The sequence below is a fragment of the Haemaphysalis longicornis genome, unplaced genomic scaffold (genome assembly GCF_048455015.1).
Source record: "Haemaphysalis longicornis isolate Haplotype H1 unplaced genomic scaffold, Haemaphysalis longicornis Haplotype H1 scaffold_2, whole genome shotgun sequence".
Classification (NCBI taxonomy): Eukaryota; Metazoa; Arthropoda; class Arachnida; order Ixodida; family Ixodidae; genus Haemaphysalis; species Haemaphysalis longicornis.
In genome coordinates, this window is record NW_027526295.1 from 41,973,307 (window position 1) to 41,993,149 (window position 19,843).

The 19,843-nt window shown below is 47.6% G+C and overlaps 1 protein-coding gene across 1 annotated transcript in view; it reads right to left on the minus strand.

Annotated features, from left to right (window-relative positions):
* Positions 1-7,385: 7,385 nt before the first annotated feature.
* LOC144168847 (uncharacterized) overlaps positions 7,386-19,843 on the minus strand; it is a 115,355-nt gene continuing 102,897 nt past the window's right edge. The window contains exons 2-3 of the mRNA XM_077697833.1: positions 16,052-16,217; positions 7,386-9,908 (exon numbers count right to left, since the gene is read on the minus strand). Coding sequence (XP_077553959.1) covers positions 9,682-9,908; positions 16,052-16,217 — 393 coding nt within the window. The 3' untranslated portion in view covers positions 7,386-9,681. The remainder of the gene's footprint in view (positions 9,909-16,051; positions 16,218-19,843) is intronic.

A 19,843-nucleotide genomic window follows, 5' to 3' on the forward strand; every position in this document is an offset into this window, starting at 1 on the left:
GTACGAATAGCCTTACAAGGTCCATTTCGTAAATGGCGGAACCTAAGAAAATGTACCTGCATATGTACCGATAAAACGTGCACATCTATTATGCTCATTTCTGAAGCAGAGAGGTTGACAGTTGTTCACTGTGGTATTCTGTCTGCATTGCGATTCTACAGCAGAATTTGAGTAAGGATAATAGGATCTGGGAAATTTAGCATTAACGTAACTCTTAACTATACGTTATGACAAAGCCATCAGGAACAGAAAATATAAAGACTAACCACCGCTTTTTTTTGGTAGAATGTGTGTTCCCCATTTTGATCTGCCACTTTTATTTTAAGTAGAATGTATTTTCGCCAGTTTGATCTGACGACTAGGCTAACGGCCTTTTCCCCGAAACAGCCACAAAAAACGTGCCGAAGATGGCGATCGAGTGAGCAGAGCAACTAAGGGAATTTGATCTGTGGATACAGAAAAAAAAAATTTCCCTCGCACTTCCCCGAGGGGGAGAGTGTGTAAGTGCGAATGCACGGTTGTTGATTGCGCGATTACGGTGGATATCGTGATCTTAATGAGTAGTCGAGAGATTACACACACGCACACAACTACAAAGAAAGATATTTCACTCGTTATTGCTGGTACCGTTGCCCGGTCCGCCATCATCGTTATCGAGATGCAGGACCAGCGACCGCTCTCGATGACGGCGCGCGCTCGACTAATACCCTCCCGCGCCACGCGGCCGCTACACGAGCGCCCTCACGCGTCGGAATGAGGAGCGCCCGCTACGCGAGCGAGAGCTCTCCCTCCCGAAGTGGAGAGGAGGCGCCCAACACCCGCTGTCACTGAGCGGAGAGAGGAGGAGGAGAGTAGCGCCCGCCGTTACGGCGAGGGCTACACGAGCGCCCTCACGCGTCGGAATCCGGAGCGCCCGCTACGCGAGCGAGAGCTCTCCCGCCCGAAGTGGAGAGGAGGCGCCCAACACCCGCGGTCACTGAGCGGAGACAGGAGGAGGAGAGTAGCGCGCGCCCAACTCCCCCCGTTGCTAGGGAAGAGGAGGAGCGCGCGCACCCGCAGCTGTTGCTATGCGGACGACGGCGGCGGACGATTCAGACTCGCTTAAGAAGTGCATTCGCACTTAAAAAACCTAATGTTTGAAACATTCTAAAGTAAAAGAACTATAACCCCGTGAAGCAGACTAACTTTGACCGGGGTACTGTACAAAACGTTTCCGACAATTTATGTATTTTGGAGGTTCCGCCAGCAGCGCTCTTCCTTCTTTGGGTAGTGAAGTTCAGGGTGACACACGGAGGAAATGAGCAACGATGATGATAAATGATTTTATTAGAAAGGGAAGGAACGAAGGACGCTGGTGGGAAAGAGGTAGAAAAGGGAGGGAGGTAAGCGCCCACGAAATCACGCTCGCCAGGCCACTGGCAACGGCAAGCTGGGCTAAGGTCACCAGGTATTGAACATCTTCGAGGATGTCCCTTGCAATGCTCCTATATCTGAATTTTGAAAAACACCATGGTTCAGCCGTGAAGATAAAAAGCTGATCAGTGCATAACAAGGTGTTTCATGTTTACTTCACACACAGTGTGACAAAAGGTAAATTTGCAGGGGCAGCGGTGCCAATTCCCTTCTTCCGGTCAGCAAGTCTCTCCCATTTATGGATGATATGAGGTATACTCGCCGTGTTGGCAAGTCCTTTGTTGATAAATATTTCTTGCGATCGGCTGAGGGGTAAACGTTTAAAGATTTGTTGAAGGGATTTTGCCATTGAATCTCTCCCAGTGAAAAAAACCGGAGGCAGCTTCGTACTCGCGCCATTTGGAAGTGACCGCTAGGCGGAGAGTCCGCAGAGGGGTGGTCGCGGACGTCGGGAGATGCGAGCAGGAGAGGCTGGAAATGAACAAGTAGAACTCTAGATTGTGAGGTTGCAAGACCATGTGCCACCTCGTTACCACCCCTACGATCCCAGACGTGTTCCGGCGTCCATATGACCCTAGCATCAACGTCGTCCTTCGGTTTGTGCTTTAGTACCTGACAGATGCGTTGAGCAGGGTCGTCCTCTGTATTTGGGTCCTAAATGCTACTTAGTGCCCGAAATGAGTCTGTATAAGGGCTTACGTTCGGGCTAGTTGCTGTTCCATAACTACTTCTTAAGCGCCAAAAACTACAGGGACATAGAATGAGACAGGGACACGCTGTATACATGACGGAAGGCCCGTGTTGCCCATTAAAGCTGTCCAGATAGCCAAAAGTTCTGCTTGTCCCGGTGTTGCGTGGTCCAGTGTGAAGACATAACGCCTGGCTTCTCTGGTTGATGGTTTGTACCAGGCAAAGGCCGGACGAAATCCATGGAAAGCGGCGTCAGTAAATACTGCATTGCCGTTGTGCTGATTGTGGGTATGAGAGAGGTGCTCCCTAGTTGAAGGGGCACAATTTCCGGAGGGCGTGAAAGTGTTTTAGGGGTGCAGGGTAGGGAAACTCAATGTGGTTGTTTCGCCTGGAGTGACCTGGGCTTCTGTCCAGGCTCTTCGGTTATCCCAAAGCAACGTGTCAAACGCCCTGTATTGTGAGGTGCAGTCGGTTGTCCAATGATGACGGGACGCTTCTGAGGATGTCCTCGATTGGCGGTAGGAAAAAAGGTCCCGACGTTTTTGCAGGTCGGTTAACTGGGAAGGCACGTTATAGCCCAAAGGATGTGTCAGTGGAGAACATGCAATGTCCTTTCAGTTGTTTTTAACGGGGTTATGACTGCACCCCCATGGGTGATTTTACCAATTCCATTAGATCTCAAAAGAATAGTGCAGGCTGTCTGTCATGTTCCGCCGAACTTGTTTGGTAACGCGTTTGATTGCGTGTAGTACAACGGACCATTTATTTTTAGTTGTGACGCTACACAGACGTTGTGCTGTGCCATTGTGGATGGGTACGAAGTAATTATTTACCACCTGGGGAACTTTACCGTGTGCTGAACTGTCGAACACATGGACATTTTCGCTTTTGGTTTTGATCAGAAAAGCAGCTACCATGGTCTGGACCCAACCCGCGTCCTTCGGCTCAGCAGTCGCAACGGTGGAAACTCAACTCGGTAACCGCCTGCGGAAGGACAGCTGCAAGGCCCTTTCACCTCTAAGGAAAGGGGTGTTGCAGATGGCCGGAGCGCCACGCCAGATAGACAAGACTCATGGGCCCTCGAAAAATAGGGCGCTTTCACGGCGTGAATCCCTTTAGAAGTTTCTGCATTCAGCCAGAGACACCAGTAATCATTCAGGACAGCTCCCACTGCGACTGCTCTCGCCACGTGACTGCAGTCGTAAAGGCCAGCGCTACTCCCGCGTGTCTTCTTTTTTGTCTTGTCTCTTTCATGCTGTTTTAAGATGTGTCACAGCTCCAGCAATCAACTAGTCCACATTTATACACTGACCGAATAAGGAACAACTGGGTGCCCGAAAGTACCCGGATTTCTTTTTAGTTTTTTTCTTCTCGCTGGATATCATGAACTCCGTGCATTGATGAAGGGTGCAGTGCATTCTGCCGAACTTCAAAAGTTGCACGCGCAGCACCCTCTCTTTTATTAGAGGATCCGAATGCTACGGGGTACTGTCATAGAACCACAGGATACTAGGGAAGCTATAACAAAGAAGGTGCACCGTACTCATAAATGCCCCTGGGGCACAAACAACATTTCCTCGCCAAACAAAGATGTCGGGCTAAAAAGTAGTTTCTCTTCGTGGGTACAACGGCAAACCATGTACGTAGTGCCGGCCCCAAACGTATACGGGATGTGGAGTGCGTGGCGGAGCGGCGCAAACCTGCATTCCAGTGCCATCTTCCGCCAGTGGCCAGCGTGTCACGGCTCAAGAAACCTGCTCGCCGGGCGCGCTCTGTTGTCAAGGGCCTTTGGTCACTCCCTTACCTGTAACGTGCTTTCCATATTCTCACAGCCACTGTGGCGCAGCGTAACCATCGTGGTGGGTCTGCTTTGAGGTGCTCTGTCCGGACAATTCGGCGCTGATTTATTCTGTGATTCAGGCTTCATTAACCTTTTGCACGGTGTCATATGCAAGAACAGTGACGTGATCGTGTCAGGGTCGTGAGGTCACGAAAAAGAAACCACGTGAAAAAAAAAACTTTTCATTCCTTCCTTTATGGCATTGCCCGTTTTCGCTGCTGTGGTCACTTCACCATTTGTTTCGGGCCCAAGCTGGTTTCTCTAAACATAGACGCTAGCCGTATGATACGTTATCTTGGAAGGTTACTTAAATTAAGTAAGTGAATAGTCGAGTGGTCAACGCTCGGTTCGCGTGGTCTGTTTTCTCGAGCCACCTCACGGGTGAGGCCGGCGTGCTGAGCCCTCGTCGGCGAAACAGCGACAACACGATGGCACCGATTCATGTCTTGATGAAACGAGGACGAAGTTCGCAACCACAAGCCCGGTGCCCCCTATCCTATAAGCCACTTTGTCATCAGCTATAACATGCACCAGCCCGTTAGAGTTCATCATATTAACTGATGCCATGCTGTGAAATAGCAAATACATTAAGGTGAAAATGATTGCATGCATCAGGGTATCTGGCTTCACGAACTACCAGATTCGGCTTGTGATTGCGGTGATGTTGTAGTACACAGTAAATTCGCAAACAATACGTGCTCGAAGTCACTGTGCCTTGGCACATTTACCGATTTCACGGTGCTATCACCGTTCATGTCAGCTCGCTCGGCAGCCGAGTGCGATGCTTGCGCGTGTAGCGGATGTTGCAGAAAGCCGCGCGATGTAGAATTCAAAATAGAGGTGCCTCACTGTTACATTGGAAAAATCGATGAAAGTGTGAACTTTAAAACAAAGCTTAGGGAGACGCTTGAGGCTTGTAAGCTCGAAAACTACTTAGGGCACCGTATCGCCGCAGCAAGTGGGGAACCAATATTATTTCCGCCTCCTGCAGTCGCGGGTGCTGGAGGGGCCTGGCCTAGCTATTCTGCCTGGCCTAATTACACACACTAACGGTACAAGGACCGGAAATAACAGATAACCCATGTGCACTGGCGCAGTACTTTTCCAACCTCGATTACAGGACACCCCGTTCAGCATCACCGTGGTGTAATGGTCTTTTTTTTTGCGATCTCAGAGCAGCCTTCTTCCATCAAAAGCAAATAGCGCTATTGTAAACGTAAAAGTAGATTCAAACTTCTTACAGACGTCCTAGCCAAGAATTTATTTATGCAAACCGTCCTGAAGCATCTTTCTAGCTGGTCTTACGCGACGCCTATTGTCAAGTAATTGGGTGCTTCCAAGACCCCAACACAAATTCTTTCAGGACGTTTCAGCAACTTCCTGTTGACGTCTATATCACTTCTAGTCACGCAGTTTGAAGAACTGTGGAGGAATTTCGAAAGCTCATCGCAAAATCCTTTTACCTCTGTTTACTCAAGACCTCCTCAGTGGCCCGCGCTACATACTTACACTGTTCACACAGGCCTGCCTCAGCTATTGCTACGAGCTGTAGTCACAACTACCACACCAAGCAGCTGCTTCTGGAACACTCACTTCGACTGGCAGCTCTTCTCCGAATCTATATACTTGCATAAAACGGAAAGCAGTTTAAAAGATACTAAATCCGATAGAAGGGGTTGGTCATTCTCGAGTGTTCTTGAAGCACCCACGGAGCATGTAAATTATGACAGCGGGCGGCAGTATTCACGGCCGTCCTGTGTGAACGAAAAAAAAAACATCAATCGGGGAACAAAACGGGAAGACGATGTTAGCACAACACACATAGGAGGTCTCAGCATACACTCACAAGATTTGAGAAGTTTGATGCCACCTTTTATTTGATCTCAATAAACACATGTTTTGGATCTTGTTTACAGAGAAATGACTGCAATTTTAATAAGTAACAAAAAACCTATATATATTGAAAACGAAGCCTTATTTAAAAAAAATAGCAATACACATAAACAAGTAACAACTACAGACGCTATTACGAAGGAAAAAATGTAGCCTTCAACAATATATTCACTCGTGAGCTGGGATGGTCACTTCATGTGGTACGCATGAGAAGCATAGCTTGTCCCAAGAATCCCAGCCCGTTTATTTCTTACCTCGAGCCATGTTGTCCTACGCCAGCGGGATGCCAGGGTGGAACATAATGCACCGTGCCACTTGCACAGTACGTAGGCAAAGCGGAAGTTATCAAACAGATAGACAGATACGTATCTAACGACACAGCTGAATAATTTCCACGCACCAATTTCAATATATGCTATGGATCCAGATGTATATATGCCATAAAGCAAATATAAGAAGTAACACACCCGGAATTTTCAGGCTTCATTATTTCTCACATGTAATTTCACCCGGTTTGGCTCGTACTCGTTAGAATAAAAACCAGAATAGAAGCACACATGCATGACATTCAATTGGCGGCATGCAAGAAAACAATGCATGCTCTTTCAACAGCAAGCTTTGCAGAACTAGCCGCGGAAATAGTAGTGATCACCCTTATATGTTCCTTGTATTTTTTTGGTAGATTTCGAGAAAAATCTATTATGCTTATTTTTCGGGCATTTATTCATACCATTTAAAAATAAAAACAATTACACCATCTTCCAGTGGGGAACCCTGATGAGGATGCGAAGCATCGTGGCGGTTCCGTGTGGTTCCATTGTGTTGCCGTTATGTTGAGTGATACGGTTTTTACTAGCGCCAAAGGGAATTCCGCGTCCGGGTCCACACCGGTGGCAAAGGCACGCAAGTGCTGTTGTGTTACGGTGAGTAGGCGGTGGTTCTCGATGCGCCGAAACTCGTCCATCATGTTCTTGTCGATGTTGTCTCTGTGGTAGAATCGGTAGTCTTCGTCAGCTTTGGTGAGGTAAAGTTTGTTGACATTGGTGCACCAGCTGAGAGCAATGTACACGCCCTCCTCTTCGCAGCTTTGTCTTCTCGTTCTTCTTCTTCTTCGGCGGTTCCCCTACGGGAAGATGACGACGGTGGTTGAACGCGAACCAATCTCGTGATGGATTCTTTGGTTGGCCAATCCCTAGGGGAATCCTGCCACAATCAGCAGCAGAGGCGCTGCGGCCGGGGCTGGTTGAGCTGCAAGGCGCGTGGCGCTTCCCGCCACAACTTTTCCACGGGAAATTCAGCATCCCCCTCTAAAGTTTTTAGTTCGTCGTTACCGTTGACATTCAGCTTCGCGTGCCTTCGTTGTATCAGTAGCTTCTTGACGTAGTTTGAATGAGTCAAGGACATAAGGCGCGTTCGTAGCACTTGCTCCTGTCCCGGATTTGTAGCGTAGTGGGAAGAGCACCGCGTATTTCCCGTTGCGGTCAGAGAGTCGTGGGATCGAAACCGGGCGCCGCTAATATTTCTTTTTTTTTATAGTGTAGTATCGCGGATCTGTGGGTGTAAGGTGGAGAGTTGCGCATGCGCAGTGAGCGTGTGGACGGCGCCGCCATCAACGACGGAGGACCAGGCGAGCCTAAGAAATGCGCCGCATTTAAAACATTACACACCACTTTCAGGTGCCTAGGAGATGGGAAGGGATACACAAAAACAGTTTGTGCTTTATTTTTTCAAACGTAATACCGAAATTATGAGCACTGGTGTCTCAATGAGCTTTCACGTGACGATATTAGCCATTTCGTTGCTGATAAAGGTGCGTTAGGGTTACACCTACGGGACAAATGTACAGTGCTCTCTAAAGCAACCTGCCCTGCAGGGGCATATGGCAAAAATTAGAGCAAGGTATGTTTTTGAGCTAGTTGGTTTATATTATGGGGGCAAGAAACAGCGCGGGTAGTCGAGAAGAGACAAACGACGAACGGACTGACTATCAAATCAGGTAGATATGCTTCACAAGAGAAAAACATTTGCAGCACTTAGGGTGAAAAGGAGGAGGAATGAAAGAACCAAACTATGGTTCAGTGTCGCGAGAACTGCCGGGTTAAAATGGGCTGAGATAGAAGGCCTGCGTGGGCCAAAAAGTGCTTGTTGTTTGTAAGTACAAGATAGCTTAGGCTAAAGTTATCAACAGTAAGTTTCTTTGAAGTATCCAAGTTTTATTTCCATGCCTAAACAGGCTTATGATGCGCCGCTGATACAACAAGCACTTTTCTTTCGAATGACATAGGCTTCAAATATTTATCTTGCCGTGATGCCGCTGTAACCCTTCAGAATTGTGAAATCTTGCAGATGGGTGTGAGCACCGGCATCCTTTGAAATGCATAACCACGTCGCTGCCCATGAATGATCACATGTAGTCAGCGTTTTCCAAAAGTGGATCATTCAGACATTACCATTTTGTAAATAACCCTTAAACGCAAGAAACATAAGAGCGTCGCACCCTTGTTACCTCATTAGGCTTGCGTCAGACACCTTTGACGTATGGAATGACGGCGCACCTAGAGCTTTTTTTTATTGCTTTTTCTCCTTTGGGCTTGTGTCTGCTAATATGCCCTGTGTGGTATGGTGCCTGAAATCAAAAAGAAACCAAAAAAAAAGTGCCAGCGCAAGGTGTCGCCGTGGATTATCATCACTGTGGATTGCGAAGCAGCGACCGGAACTAGAAATACGGGGAGGAAGAAGTGGACTCGGAAGATGGGCTGCCTGGCAGGCTCGATAGTTCCGCAAGCCTGTCGTCAGGATGGCGACGAACATGGTGTTCTGTGACCGTTGGCATAAAACGTCGAGACACCACGTCGCCACTGGCAACGCCTTTCCTCCAGTGCACCTATTCGTCCCCAGACCATGCCACGGCATCTTCTCTACCTGGCCTTCACGTCTTCAGCCGCTGCGCCTTGATCCGCGCTGTTCCTTCTGAAGACCTCTGCATCGCTCGCACCTTCAAGCGCCGCAGCGACTACCTCCCTGCATCGACCACGTGAGACTGTTTTCTGACGCGACAACCTGGAATCATTTTTCTGTAAGGGAGGGACTATTAGTAACTCTTCAGCTAGTTTGGTTTTGTTGAACTATCGCTTGTACCTGTTAAGTGTACCTTTCCTTGTACAGTACCACATTACCCTTAAGACCCGTCTTGCATAAATGTTGGTCATCCTCGTCCGTCAAACTCGTGTCGCAATGTGTTGCTCTTGTCTTGAACTATCCACTATTTGTTCTCTGTAACGTCAACATCATCACACCCTCAGCCGCGCTGTGCAAGACATCACTGGGGAAACGAGCACCCACCAGTCGCTGTACTTCAATGCTGAAGCTTGACTGCACCTCGTTTCCTCAAGGCTGCTTTCGCAATTCTGCGCTTCACACTATGTGCATACACTGATGCGATCCTTCTTGTGCAATCCTTCTTGTGAGCATGTACTCTAGGCAAAGCACAGATGGTCATTCTGGAGGGATACAACTTCGAGTTCCGCCCACTGTTAGATTCTACATCATTACATTTTGAGGATGTAGATGGTACAGTGACAACCATGCGAGATGTTCTTCTTCACCGCTTAGGGTAAGCCAAATTGAATTGCAATTGCCCGTGTGCAAAACCATTCCAGTGTATTTTGCAATACCTTAAAGTAGTTGCCACTTCTTTATAAAAATAACTGGCATAATGCATGACACACAGGCCAAGTTATGTACGAATTGCCTGTCAGTAAGCGACGTCTGTATATAAAGCTTACCACATGTGTGATGGTTCATCACCTCCCGGCAATCCTTGCCCCTTCATTTCAAGCAACGCGTCAGGTATTCATTGTTGTACGCGAAAAGATGTTACTGAGTTTGTGCAGACCCTGAGGAAGAGCAGGCGCCTTTCTGGTGTGCACCACAAGCACGTTGTAGGTCTGGCTGATGCCTTCAGCTGTCATCGATGACGTTTCAAGAAAAGCGATTCTGCAGTCTTCCCAGAATTCCTCGCGCTTAGTCCTCGGGATTTTTTCGTCCAACTTGAAAAATGGGATGAAGGAATCTGAAATGAAAAAATGGTACGCACAACCTTACTGCACGCTTAATGAACAAAATTATTCATTCACGTGTGAGGTAGACGCCTTTCATCATTTTTAATTTGCCTTACCTAGCTTACAGTTTTAAAACATTACATAAAATAGCCCGAAAACAAGCGCTGACGGAGAATATAAAATAAACAGGACGGTGCGCTATTAGCAACTGGCAACATTTTAAGAATCATAAATATATGATTAATAACCATATTAGGCCCATTAACCAAAATGGTTCAAATACACCACCCCCCCACCACACACAAGCACCGTTACAGGTATAAAAATGTAAAACAAAAAATACAAACTACGAGGTACAAAGCTTATTATCTTTGCATCTGTCACCTCGTGAACACCAACTCAAAATCCAATAGATTGACCGATGGGTGGCTAACGTACATCGGCACAACCGGGCTGATTTCCCATACTTCCACAATATCCCTCTGTATTTTAAACCTGTGGCTGAACATGACGATTTATTTATGAAAATTGGCTTTCAGCTTCGAACATTGCACTTCTGACAGTGTAAGGCCAGGTGAGATTTGAAAGAGCGCCCTGTATGAACATCTTTTTGCTAAATCAAGCTGCTTCGCAGTGAAAGACGCTTCGTGAGTCGAGATGACTTTCTACAGGAGGGCCTTCCGCGGTTGTACATTGCAGATGGGAAAGTGTAATGAAGTGACCCATGCAACACACGTTAGATGTGGATACTGTCATTTATCGGGAGGAAGTCAATTGAAGGCATTCTTCGCTCTTTCATGTTCCCTTCGACATGAAGGATTCGCTTTCATAGACTTTGTCTGGAACGCAACAAACTATTATCTTCTCTCTTTAAATTCTCACGAAGCCAATCATGATATACAGTTATTTCAGCAAGCAAGGTTTAATGGAGTGAGCATGGGCTCTGCAACAACCTGAAGAAAACGCAAGGGGAAGGAGACGCCACCAACAAGGCAACAATGAAGTACGATTGTCGCCGAGTGGAATACCGCAGCGTTGGCGATTCGACAATTTATTTCTTAGCCCTATTCCTGCCGGAACCGTCGGATTAGGCTCAACATCGAACATTGTTGATCAAAGAAGACTCGTCTAGGCTATTGTCGAGGGCGCGAAATACTCTACCTATCCAGAAAACTTCCCGGCGTGGCACACAACAAAAATTCGAAATGCGCTGAGCTAGAAAATGTAAAGGAAGCCGGAAGTGGTCAAGCGCTTGTACTGAGGCATAAACAAGACCTGTGCGCGGCAATGTCAATCGCACCACTTTAATACACGGCATTTAAGTGCGACGGGTCCGTCTTAAACGGGAAGGAGGATACGGTGGTCCACACCCTTTTGTGAAGCGCGGAACTTAGCCATGAGAAATCGGGCACCAGCGGCAGCGTGCCATAGTGCCACCCGGTCCCACGTCGCGTGCTCCAATTCTGCACCTGCGTACCAATCCGCCTTGTGCCAAACGTGGAGTTTAAAATCGCTGAAAGCAATAAGGCGAGCTTGAGGCGTTTGAGGCTTAGGCTGGTCACTGGTATGTGCGCTGGCTTTAGTAGGAATCGGAGTGCACATTGGGGCTTACGGCTGGGGAAATTGAGAAATGTAGCCGTAGACACGGTAATGTTCTTTAAAAATAATATCCCTACGCTTCAATGTAGAGGTTTGAGGCGTAGAGATATTGAGGCGTAGTGGAACGGTGAGCTCTCCTTCAGTGTGTACCGAAAGCCAACAAGAAGAATTTACAAAGGCGGGAACTATCTGCAAACATAACTTAAAATGGTACGCCGGGAACTTTCTGGCAACGGCTACCCTCCGCATTTTGTGTAAAGAATCTAGAAGGAAATACTACAACCAAAGGCTGCCAATTGTAAGGTCTTCACCGCTACTGCCAGCATTCCGTATGTACGTGCTATAAGCGAAGCTGTCGCCCTCAGTTTTGCGGATTACTATCTACGCATTGGGCGCGTGCCAGCCAGCATGCTTCGGAATGAGCTCGTAAAAGTCAATGACCCACTGCCCGATATTCTTTTCCCCAGTGTTGCCTATGGCATCCTCTCGGCCAATTGCAAACAAGTTGACATCGGTGAAACCGCGAAGTTGCCCAGAAGGATGAAAGAGCACCAACGCGACGTGAGAAACAAAAAGTGACCTCTAATGCGGTGTCCGAGCATGCGCACAAGCACCAGCCCAATAGTAACTGGGTCAACGCTGCAGTTCTGCCTAAAGAACGAAACTTGAGATCACATCTTTTACTGCAATCATGGTTCATACAAACGCACTCCGATACGATGAATCGAAGTGAAGGAACGATGCCATTGATATACATGCGGTCATTGCGCCACGAACTTCACCTTTAAATTCTACAACTTGTCCATCTTCGCCTCATTGTGAACAAGGAACCCGTACGGGTTCCAAAACGTCTTTAGATTTTTTTTACTTGGTGAATAACTTCAATATTGTTTGTTCATACAACGCCTGACCAGACGAACTTTCTTGGAACCCTTGACTATATTAGACTGTCCTGTAGGAAACACACCTTCATTTTGTACGCGCTTTACAGACCTCCGAAGGCCACGTTTGCACCGATCAAAAATTGGCTAAAGCTATCTATGTCCTATTTCGAAACAACAAAATTTGTGCTAGCAGGTCATTTAACCTATTTCTCTTCACTGGGAGCGTTTTACAACATGGCCGTTGTACAAAAAAAAAACGGTGATAGTGTATAACATCATGCTCACCCATTACATGAGTGAGCATGATATCAAAGCCCCCGTCTTTTGAGTGCAGCAGGAAAGATGCTCTTGTGGCGACGAAATGAAAGCCACCTGGGGATCCAAAACCTTCACCTATAATGGCGCTCTTGGGGAGCCAAGATGAAAGCACCCTTACGATCCTAAGAATGTACAGTATGTACCTTCAAAAAATATTGGTTCACGTAATCGCCCCCTATAATATTAGATTACAAGCTATAAAAAATTCCTGAGGTCACTTCAAGCCTGGAAAGTAATCACCAACAGTAGATCAGCTGTTCTTTTTAGGCTAGTTTTGGGGTGTAAAAAAGGTGCACCAATGCAATCGTCACGTGTGTAGTACAGAGAAATGCTGAAATATTTCTAGCAGGAATTGACGAAGGTGTAGCTGCTACCTGTTTATAGAATATCTGTGCCATTGAGGACACTAAGGAAAATCTTGGTACTAGCGTGGCGTGAAGTTCCTGCAGTGCCGATGACATGCACTAGGAAAACTTAATTGATTTCACTTTTTTTCTTGGTCTCTAACTCAAGCACAGCGTTTTTAGAATGTGAGTTCAGCTCGCATCCCATACGGACGGACAATCCTTGACTCCAGCTAACTAAAGAATGTGTTGGGCCCTAGACTTTGAAACGGGTGTGGGAGACGTGTACTGAGGCCTGCAGGAGTAAATTGATAACACGAAATGGTGAAGAACGCAATTACGTGCATGCAAATAGTCCATAGCCAGAATAAAAAAGGGCTACATTTCTGACTTCGCTCTCCTGGGATAACGAGGAGGATGAAAAAAAAAAACACGAGACTACAAGGTAACCACGGACACAAAGCTAGAGACCATGAGAATGCTAACGGCTCACAGTCTCGACGCGATTCTCTTGAAACGTCTACCTCAGCCACAGATGTGAAATTTGGGTGTTTACTGACGTACACCCCAGAGCTAGATACAACGTGAAACAAAAATGCCGCTTGTCGAGGAAAGCCGCAGGCTCTCGATGCAGCTACCACCAGCGCCCACCATCACCTCGGCAGTGGTTACAGTGTGAAGAGGGCCATGCAGACAAAATACAAAATAGTTTTCTTGAAAAGATTTCCAGAGATTTTGTATTTACAGTGCCCCAACACTTGTCCGACAGCAAACTGTGCCATATTGACTGAAAATGAATCAATTTACGTCAAAAGTTTGATTCTCCCGCACAATAGTGTGTTTTCGCGACGTGTGCCATGACGTCACAGCGGCGGGTGTTCCCACGAACTTCCACCGTGCCATTAGACTCTGCAGCCTTGCCTACCGTCATTCCTCTCAGATGGCGCTACCATACTCGGCACGAACCGTTGTCCGCCTTTGCTTTGTTTTTAACCGTATCTGCCCCAGCTTGGTTTTGTTGCGGTAGAAGGTAATCTTTTTGTGAAATGTGGAGTATGCTCGAAAAAATTGCGCCACCTCCCCGCAAGGGGAACCCTGTGTAGATGTGACGCATCGTGCGGTTCACTTGGTGTTTCCGTTGGATTGATTCTGAAATCGCGTGAAACGTGTCGGCAACGCGTATGATGATTATTTTTTATGATTATTATTATGTTTTATTGCCCAATCTTGGTCAATCAATCTAAGTGGTATGCTTGGGGCTTCGATGTCGCAACGACCTTTACTCCATCATTGTTGCTTTTAGTGGGAGCTTCTTTTCTTTTATTGCAAGTGTTAATCATTGCCCCATCATGCGTTGTATCAGTAGCTTCTTGACGTAGTTTGAATGAGTCAAGGATATAAGGCGCGTTCGTAGCATTTGATTCTGTCTCGCTTTTGTGGCGCAGTGGGAAGGGCACCATGTACCTCCCGTTGCAACCAGCGGGTCGTTCGATCAAACCCGGGCGCCGCTAACTGTTATTTTTTAAATGCGAATGCATTTCTTAGTCCGGGGTTGTCGTGCTCCGTCGGCGTGCGCCTGCAGTCCTCCAGCGCGAGCGCACGTGAGCGCGCGCCTCGTAGTTCTGCCTTCGTCGTCGTCGTCGTCGTCTCGGCGCGGCGGACCCGCGCCGCTACAGTCGGTGGTTGTCGTACTCCGTCGGCGTGCGCCCGCAGGTGTTATCTCTCCTCGCCCCTAGCAACAGCTGTGGCGCGTCTAGCAACCGGAGAAGGTGGTAGCTCGGGCGGGAGTAGCGGAGGGCAAGGGGAGAGGAGGAGCGCTCTCGGGCGTGTGAGGGCGCTCGCATCGCGGAGCTCGGGCGGAGTAGCGGAGAGTGAGTGGAGAGGAGGAGCGCGCTCGGGCGTGTGAGGGCGCTCGCATCGCGGAGCTCGGCGGGAGAGAGAGCTCGCGCGCGGGGCGGGCTTGTTGCGCGGGTCTCTCTCTCCTCTCCGCGTACCCTCTCTCCGCTCGCTGCGCTCGGAAAATGTATATAAATGCAGTGGAGCACAGGCCTCTCTCCTTTACTGCTTGCCGCAGCGCACTCATCGGTGCACCCAATGTATTCGCATTTCCGCAAGTGGGGGGAGTTTTTTTATAGTGTAGGGGGAGGGGTGTGGACGGACAACGCCGCATGGAGGGACGAGGCGAGTGAATGAGATGCAGTCGCATATAAAACAGGTGTCACCTAACACAACGTCGCTTACGCCAATCGACGAGTGTCGTGTAATACAATTCCAAAGAGGCGCACTGCTGGGTATCTAATACAAGCATAGTGTCTCCAGTACCAGCAGCATTGCGCATCGGTACTAGTATGCTTTCGTGTATTTTCCGAACCTTCATTGTTTACCATACCATTCAAACTCCTGTAACATGAATAGGCATTGCATTTAACGCAAATAGCTGGTTGGGCAAGCTCATATTTACTGTTTAATTTGAGTCTGCTTTTGCCGTCATCAGCCAATAGCACAGCTGGGTATGTGACATCACAGGTTATGCTGCGGGAAATGAGCTAGTGGGTCGCAAGGCCATTCACTTTTTTTGTAATTATATAGCTTATTTCAGTGAAGTGTGCGGTAAATGTGGTGTCAGTATAATTTAAGAGGCCATCTTTCGAATGAACCAAACATTTGTATTGTCTGCATGGCCTCTTTCAGGTTGCACGACTGGTATATACATATATACTGGATAACGCAGCTTCGAATAAAATGTGATGTTTTCGCACTGCCACTTGTCTGTAGTGTCGTTAGAATTAATTTTTTTAAAAAGAAAGGTTACAACACGAGCAAAAAACTTCTTCGGCACCTCCCACCTCCCGTGACAATTTCGGCAGTGGTCTTCTTCTCGCCCAATCATTTCTTAGCAATAAAAATATCGGTGACAAGTGAGGCAAGTTTAATGTTCTTCTGAAGGATCACCTAGAAGCAGACAGGGAACTTTGATACTCGAAAAGGCCATCGTCCCCCCAAACTCACCGAGACAGGCTTCCGTAGTGGGGAACACCCACTGGCTGGAGTAGATGTGGCATGCCACCACGTCCAGCCCAGCGGCTGTGGCGGCGCTCCTCTCCCGTTGTTTCAGCTCCTCCCACGGCACGGAGGCGTTGTAGCTGAACCGGTCGGACAGCATTGCGCTCAGGTCCTGCACACACAAGCCGTGAAATAACAAACACATAGAAAAGCTCGACAGTTAGTTCGCCTTGAAGGGAGGTGATAGCTGCGAATGAACACTTGACGAGGGTTCTGTAATCTTCCCGGAAAGATAAGGCAGAGCATATGAAACATGTATCGGGAGTAGAGTAATACTGTCGTGAAAAGCAGCGGAAATACACGGTGAATTGGCCACGACAAGACAAGAGCATTTGTCCTTGTCTCGCCGAAGTGGGCACTAGTGCATCGTACACATTGATGCCCACACTTCCCCACTCTTTGCGGAAGCGACCGCCTCTGAATAGTTTATGGAATGCGAGGCGTGAACGGTTTCAGCTGGGAGACATGCCCGATCTCTGCGCCCCTGTAGCGGTGACGCGACGGTGGATAAAAAGGCACGACATGACAATTGATGGCGGAGGTTTTTTTCAGGACGCTGTAAGGACCAATAAATCCATAAAATATTTTCTCGCATAGCCATGGCTTGCCAATCTGCGTCCAAAGGAGTACTTTGTCACCAGGGCGGAACTGAACGGGACAATGCGCGGTCTCATATTGAAGTTTGCGGCAGTTTTTGCAGGCTTCCGTGTGCAGGCGAGCAAGGCGACGGCAGTGGGCAAAATATGAGGCAACCTGCTCCGAGAAGGGGCTTGATGTTGACACGGGAGCAGAAAAGAAGGTGTTATCTAGAATAAAGTACGGGTGGCTACCAAAAACGACGGAAAATGGCAGATAACCAGTGGTGTTTTGAACAGCGCTGTTGTAAGCGAATGTAACATATCAGAGAATTGTGTCCTAATTTGAATTGTTCGGTAGAATGTACATGGAAATCATGTCAGACAAGGTACAGTGAAACGGTCAATTAGCCCAATTGTCTGCGTGTGGTATGGGAACGTGTTTTGTAGACTGTATGAGAGGCGCGGACACAAAAAGAAAGGTTGGACAGAAAGAAAGAGACAGAAAGGTTGGACAAAAAGTCCTGCCACGATCACTAAGAGTACTCGAGTGGCGCCATGGCGCAAGAGGATTGCGCCTAAGAATAAATCGGCGACCTCAGTGGCGGAATCAGAACGAACTGGAGCTGTCTTCCGGTTCCTTGTCAGGGGGTCTACGGCTGTTACGACCCCGCGTTATCCTGCAGTCGTTCAAGGTAGTAGGCCGTAGATGATAATTCCCGCAGTGTCGAACGGTGCCGACGGGCAACAAAGGAGCTGTAGCGGTCCTGCAGGCGCGGAAGTCAAACATTTGCGCTGCTGCCATGAGACGCACTACGCAATTTAGCGGGCAACACAGGTGGCAAGGCCAAGCCGAAAAAGCGGCTCCGGACGTGACCATACGTTTTATGGACGCCTAAATGTCCAGCTGTGGCATCATAATGCAGGAATTGTAGTATCTATATTCGCTTGCCTCGCCATCTATCGCAAACCACTGTGCTCTTCTGAGGTTACCAATCATTACTCTAGGTTTCTGCATTGTAATTTTCAAGCCCACACTTCTGCTCTGTTTGTCCGTTTGGTAAATTTGCTTTGCAATTCGTCCCCCAAGTTACTTAGCAAGGCAACGCGTGCGTGTCGTCAGCAAATTGGAAGTTACTGAGGTATTTTTTATTAACCCTTACTCCCCCCTCTTCCCAATCCAATGTTCTAAATACGCTTCGTAAACATGCTGTCAGTGACATTGGAGAGATTGTGTTACCATCTCTGACGCCCTTTCTTATAGGTATTTTATTGCTCTACTTATGGAGGACGATCGTAGGTGTGACAAACTTGTAGATATCCTCCAGTATACTTACATAATGCTCATCTGCACCCTGATTCCATAATGCCTGAATGACTCCTGAGTTTTCGACGGAGTCAAATTCTTTCTCATGATTTATTAATCCTATATAGAGAGGTTGAGTATACTCTGCGCAATTCTCTATTCCCTGATTGATTGTGTGAATATGGTTGATTGCTGAAGAGCCTTTGCAAAACCCTGCTTGTTGTTTATGTAGACTGAAATCTAAGGTGGCGGAAATTATGTTGGCTATTACCTTGATAAGTAACTTGTAGACGACTAACAGTGAGCTGATCGGCCTGTTATTAACGTGATAGCGTTATTAGGCTGATTTTTCTATTTCCTCTTGGTGGCTAGCCATTCACTATAGGCCGTGCTCATCAAGTGTCCTTGGAAATACGTCATCGCTGCCAGCCGGAAGGTACGACTGCAGCAGCAAGGTTGGAGGGCTGGCCTGAATCGGGGCAAATGAAGTAAAAAAGAGGAGACTAATACTACGGCGGAGACAAAAAAGGCACCACCTTTCAGCAGGTATCGCGCCTGCACAGTGAAGTTTGTTGAAAGCGAAGTCTGTGGTAGTATATTCGACAGACACGGTCACCACTCAAGCCTACAACTGACGCCGCCACGCCAAAGCAACTTTCAACCGGAAGATAAAAATAATGTTCCGGTACTTCATGAGCCGAACATTCGTCTGGGCTACGAGGCACGCCGAAGCGTAAGTACCCCGAAAAGTTCGACCAACTACCGATTTTTGGCGAGCGCTGAAGTGTCGAACCACTGGCGTTTCAGTTTTCTGCCTTCATTACGAAACGGTCGCCAGGACTGGGAATCGAACCCACGACCTTAGGCTCTGCAGCGTGACACCTTACCCGCCGGGCCACCCAAGATTATTTATTACCGGCTTGATACAGAACATGCAATACAACTTTTGACCAATACAAGCTTAAAAGCACTGGCGAAACTCTGGCAAGTGCGTGTGGGTTAAAACTGCTTAAGGGGTACCAGTTCGTTCAATACATTCATCTACGAGGTTGGGTGATTCTAGGAGTTGTTAACATTTCTTATACAGGCGATGCTTTTTTTAAAGTATTCCCTCCCTGGACGTGCGTTGACTTCGGCGTGACGAACTGTCAAATGTGTTTTCCACAGACTGTGCAGGCTGAGGACAATAAAGATGTCGTGGGGTACGCTTTCGTCATTTTCTGCAGGCTGAAACCGTATGCCGCAAGAATTTATCGGTAGATCTTTCTTTAAAGTTTGCTGGACGATGTCCCAATGGAAACATGCGTTACTGCAGTCGAGAAATATGTGTTCAATAGTCTCTGGTTTACGGCAGATAATACAGTCGATGCCCCAGGGAACAAACAACCCCTTTTTTGTAGCCAAGGTTTGACTGGCAGGGTGCCGCTGTGTAGTTGGAAGAAAGAGGATTTCGTTGATGACCGGACTAGCATGTTCTTTACTCTTTTTAAGGCGTCTTGTCCTGGGCCTGTACAGTGTAAGGATCGGTGCAGAGGAACCGGCATTGTCACATTGATCACCTCATTGTAAAGTCGTTTGCGGGTAACAGAGCTGAGATATTCGATTTAAAATCGCGCTTTTAAGACCTGGTATGCCAGAACCACTTCTCGTAAACAGCCCCTTGAAGTCATTCCCCTGGTAACGTAAGAAGACACAACAAAGTCAGGCAAAACATCACACAGCCTGAGTTGGATTATATTCCGCGAAAAGTCATTACTTTGGTCACGTAGAAAAGCAAATCTCGACACAACTTTTCTCACAAATAGATGAACCAATCTCAAGCCGCCCCATCTTGCCGAACAAAAAAAGGTTTGTGCG